General features: G+C 65.5%; 1 protein-coding gene across 1 annotated transcript; it reads right to left on the minus strand.

Moving 5' to 3' along the window:
* Positions 1–1,880: 1,880 nt before the first annotated feature.
* LY6H (lymphocyte antigen 6 family member H) lies at positions 1,881–4,290 on the minus strand. The gene is made up of 4 exons (XM_065895609.1): positions 4,139–4,290; positions 3,533–3,660; positions 2,735–2,854; positions 1,881–2,420 (listed from the first exon to the last, which is right to left on the minus strand). Exons 2-4 carry the CDS (start codon positions 3,597–3,599, stop codon positions 2,185–2,187), a joined length of 423 nt encoding a protein of 140 aa, XP_065751681.1. The 5' UTR covers positions 3,600–3,660; positions 4,139–4,290; the 3' UTR covers positions 1,881–2,184.
* Between the last annotated feature and the right edge of the window lie 250 nt (positions 4,291–4,540).

The raw sequence follows: 4,540 nt of genomic DNA on the forward strand, positions 1-4,540 counted from the left end.
GAAAAGGAGGCCATGGCACCCTGGCCTGTCAGAGCTATGCGTGTGCCTAGGAGCCGAGCACGTCACACGGACCGTGGGCTTCAATCCTTCTGCAGCAGCTTGCGAAGGCCAGGGCACACATTCAGCTCCAGCTGCTTGCAAACGGGAGCTGAGGTGCCAAGGCCGCGTTATCTGGGCCATACTGCCGTAAGCCCCTCCGTCCAATCCTAATCGTGTATCTTAAAAGACCTGGGAGAGGGCTTCCCTGGTGGCGCAGTGGTTGAGAGTCCGCCTGCCAGTGCAGGGCCCGGTCCGGGAAGATCCCACATGCCGCGGAGCGGCTGGGCCCGTGAGCCATGACCGCTGAGCCTGTGCGTCCGGAGCCTCTGCTCCGCAGCGGAAGAGGCCACAACACTGAGAGGCCCGCGTACAGCAAAAAAAAAAAAAAGATCTGGGAGAACTTCACGCCTTTTTGTGTTTTAAACACTCCCCTCAAATAACAAATTTAGCAAAGACTGATGTAAAAGTTGGTTTGAACCCCATGCCCCTGGGGTGGCCCATCCACATCCTCCCAACACCTCCAGGCCTCCCATTGCTCCCGATCTCCTGGCTCCCGGCCTCCTCCGAATCCCCAAGGTTCTCTGCACGGGTCTTCCAGGTCATCCGCCAGCAGCACCCGGTCCCACGGTCCAAAAGCAGCAGACTCACACTGTGGAGAGCACGCTTTACTGAGGTTTGGGGGGGCGGGGGGTACATCGCAGAGCAGCAGAGCAAACTTAAAACAGAGTGGGAGACCACCCTCCGACCAGTCCCTCGGCCATTTCCACCAGCAGGAAGTTGATACCAGTCTCCCCACTGGTTCACTCGCCCAGGACCTCCAGACCCCTCTCCATCACTCCGGAAGAGGAGCCCAGGGAGGAATGCCAAGGCCAGCTCTGAGAGGAAGTATCGTTCATTCCAGGGAGTCCAGGACCCAGGAGTGACCTCGGGCTGGGTCAGCCACAGAGGGATGAAGAAGAACTGTCCGAGAAAGCCTGGAGTGGCCGCCGAGCGTCCCGTGGTGAGCCTAGGCCACAAGATGAGCCTCGTGGCCAGTGGGTGTGGAGGCTGGGCTGGACTCAGGGGTGCAGGGGCTAACTGAGGGCTCACTGCTGGAGCAGGAAGGGCCAGGAAAGCAGCAGCGGCCTCAGGTTGACCTCCACGGTCAGCCTCCTCCCACGGGAAGCACCCAGGCCATCTGTGCCATACCATCCCCTGGGCAGGGGACTGGCCTTCAAGACCCTACCCACGGCGGCGCCCAGCGCAGGGTGGAGGCGGGGGTGTGCCTGCTTCTGGGTCTGGGCCCTCGAGGTCCGCGCGTGAGCCTGAAGGGGCCCCGGCAGCTCTCAGGGCGGCTGATCACCACCCAGCAGGGAGAGAGCTCTGGAGACCTACACACGGGCATGTCTGTACGCTCCCGTGCGCACGCACACTGGGTGGACCCGCCCGCACTGGGGCACACCGGTTCAGGGTCTGCTGTGACGCGAACGTGTCGGGGGGGCGTGGGGGGCACCTGTGGGCACGAGCGCATGACGACGTGAGAGCGTGGTGTGGGTGAGGAGTGTGCCCTCTGCGGGCCTGGGTTGTGAGTCTGGGCACGGCCCCGTCCCCGGTGTGTGCACACACCGCTGCAAGGCCTCGCCCTCAGGCCCACCCTGTGACTTTGCTCATCTCAACTCTCACCGCCCCTCAGGCCATTCCCAAACTTTACCAGGCCCACGGTCCCCTGGCAGCTCCACACCACAGCCCCCAGGGGACGAACGCTGCCCTCCCTGCCCCCGTCCCCTGCCCTTTCTCTGCCAGGAGGAGCCCCCCCCACACACAAAAAAATCCCCACCCAGGCTCAGGCCCGGGTCTCTGGACTCAGAAGTGACTTTACTTCTCTGTAGAGGATGCCCTCACAGCCAGGCTGTCGGGCGGGGCCTGGCTCAGCCTGGTTTCCCCTCCGAGGCCCGGGGTCCCAGCCTCCTGCTGGACGCCTGATTCCTGGAGATGTCCTGCTGGCTGGGACTTGGAGCTGGTGGAGAGACAGGGAGGGGCGGGGGCCACAGACTGTGGACAGGCCAAGGCTGCCCCCAGCTTCAGCCAGGCCAGGCTGGGGAGGGGGCAGCCACAGGCTCAGGTCTGGCGGGACGAGTTCAGAAGCTCTGCAGGAGGGAAGGGACCTCAGGGCCCAGCCCAGAGGAGGGTGGGCCCCAGGCCGAGCAGGAGTCCCCCCGCCAGGGCCCAGGAGCTGCGCCCTGCCAGCGCCACCCCGTTGCACAAATCCTTCTCACAGCAGTCCACATCTACTTTCAAGATCCCAGAGTTAATGAAGCCCATCAGATAGTCTGAGAAAAAGTGCCGCTTCACGAAGTCACAGGACGAGGCACACATCTTGTTCACAGAATGATCCTTCCTGCCTGGGGAGGAGGGAGGGGAGCCTGGGATTCGAGCCCCACAGGGCCTTTTCTGCCTGGTGCCCAGGACCCAAGCCGGGGACCCTCCAGGTCAGTTCAGGACCCCAGAACAACAGAACTGAGGCTTCAATCCACCCACACTGTCCCCAGCTACATGAAAAGGGCCACAGAAGGGCCAGAGAGGGTCAGGCACCTGCTGACTGTCACACAGCAGGGCAGTGTCACACAGCAGGGCAGACCCATGCTCTCGTCCGAGGCCAGAGGGACTCTGATGACACCGCCGACCCCTCCCCACCCCAGGCTGGAGCCTGACTTACTGCTACTGGGATCTGTGATCCGGACACTGGCACACACCGTGTCTGCCGGCTGGCACTGCTTCGGGGTGCAATGACTGGAGTTGGTGGTCAGCGTGCAGTCCTGGCACCACAGGCCATGAGCTGGGCAGGGCACAGAGAGGAGGATGACCAGAGGGACAGGGGTCCATGCCAGCCAGCCCCTTGCGTCCTCCCCACCTGCCTCGCTGCATGTCCTAGGAGAACCATGCAGCTGTAGGAGGCCGGCACTCCTTGACCAGGAGTGACCAGGCCAAACTAGCACCCGGAGGACAGGCTGGGATGACCTGTGTGCCTTTGGGCAGGGTGGGGTGAGGGTGCCACCACTGGGACTCCGGAAACCCCTATGCCCGCCCCAGGCCCCACACACACGCACGGTGCGTGCACACATAGCCACAAGTATCACACCTATGGCGCCCTCCGGCACACTCCTACCCCCTCACACACCAAACAGGACTTGATGGGAGTCCAGGTGGGGCTCTGAGAAGAGATGGAACACAAGCAAGCCGGCACTAAGCCGGGAGCAGCCGCTGGACCAGGGCCCAGGAGGAAAAGGACCCATGCCCTTAGGAGCCAGGAGAGACCCGCGCGGCTGGAGCTGGGGCAGCGCCAGCAGGGGCCACACAGGCGAGCGCTGGGCTGGGGTCGCTGGGTTCCAGAGGGGGTGTGTGTCTGATTGGCATCGTCAGAGAATGGCCGCCCCACACCTGGTTCTCTCCGGAGCTGCCTCATACAGGCTCTCAGGCGACCCGGCCTACCCCTGCCAGCCGCCCCCAGGCTCACCGGGGCCAGAGCACAGCAGAGCGGCCAGCAGCACCAGGCCGAGGCCCTTCATGGCCGCAGGCAACATGCTCCAGGCGGGCCTCAGGAAGGCGTGGGGTCTGCAGGCTGGGGTCGTCTGGGGCACAGGCCTGGCAGGGAGAAGCCTCGATCAGGAGACCAAGTCCCGGCCCAGCTCGAAGGACCCTCCCCTTCTCTGGCATCCTAACGCAACCTCCTCCCCGGAATCCAGGGCCAGGGGTCGTCCGGGAGCTCTCAAAGCCCCACCCCCAGCCCATCCCCCAGAGCATCCACCATCACTGCATTCCCGCCCCCCCCCCCCCCGCCGAGGAAAATAGGTCTGCCCTCTCCGGCAGGGTGACAGCTCGAAAGGCCCGCACCCCACGCTCCGCACCTGTGGGTAGGAGGGTGGGTCGGGAGGCGCGTCTTATCCCTGGGGAGCGATAGGTGCGTCCGGAGAGGAAAGGGCAGGACAAGATGCGAGTGGACAGTACCTGCCAATGGGGGGAAGGGCGGGCGCCTCGCCCCCACCCCACCCCGAGCGGGGGGACTGGGAACCCGGCGCGGAGCCTCCTCCCCTCGTCTCCCCGTGCGAGCCTCAGCTCTCACCGCGGATCTAAGCGTGGAGCGCGGGTCTCAGGTCGGGGGCGCACTCACATCCCTGGGGTGTCGCGACTCCGGGGCTCCGGGAAGCGCGGGCGGCGCGGGGAGAGGTGCCCTTCGGTCTCCCTGTGGAAGGGAAGCCGGGTGCAGCCTTGTCTTTCGGGGAACGCAGCCGCAGACACGGACCCCGCGCGAGGGGCGGGGCGGAGCCGGGGCGGGGGCCGCGCGGGGGTCGCGGGGGAGGCTGGAGACTCAAGGCCTCAGGCGTCTGGGGCTCAGGGCCAGTGCCGGGTCACCGTCCCGGGCCGTCCTGGGCCACCCTGACCAGCCGGCGCCCTGCTCGCCAGCGCGCGCCAGCCCTCTCCGGCTCGGGCTCCCTCCACCCGTTCCCCGGGCGCTCTCTCCACC

Source organism: Phocoena phocoena, chromosome 17, assembly GCF_963924675.1.
Source record: "Phocoena phocoena chromosome 17, mPhoPho1.1, whole genome shotgun sequence".
NCBI lineage: Eukaryota > Metazoa > Chordata > Mammalia > Artiodactyla > Phocoenidae > Phocoena > Phocoena phocoena.

Bases quoted from the DNA above. Each gene is read 5' to 3' on its own strand.
- LY6H (XM_065895609.1), bottom strand. From the start codon at position 3,599: ATGTTGCCTGCGGCCATGAAGGGCCTCGGCCTGGTGCTGCTGGCCGCT. The intron at 2,855-3,532 runs GTGAGCCTGGGG...TGCCCTGCCCAG, and splicing joins TCTGCTGTGCTCTGGCCCCG to CTCATGGCCTGTGGTGCCAG. The intron at 2,421-2,734 runs GTAAGTCAGGCT...CCTCCTCCCCAG, and splicing joins GATCACAGATCCCAGTAGCA to GCAGGAAGGATCATTCTGTG.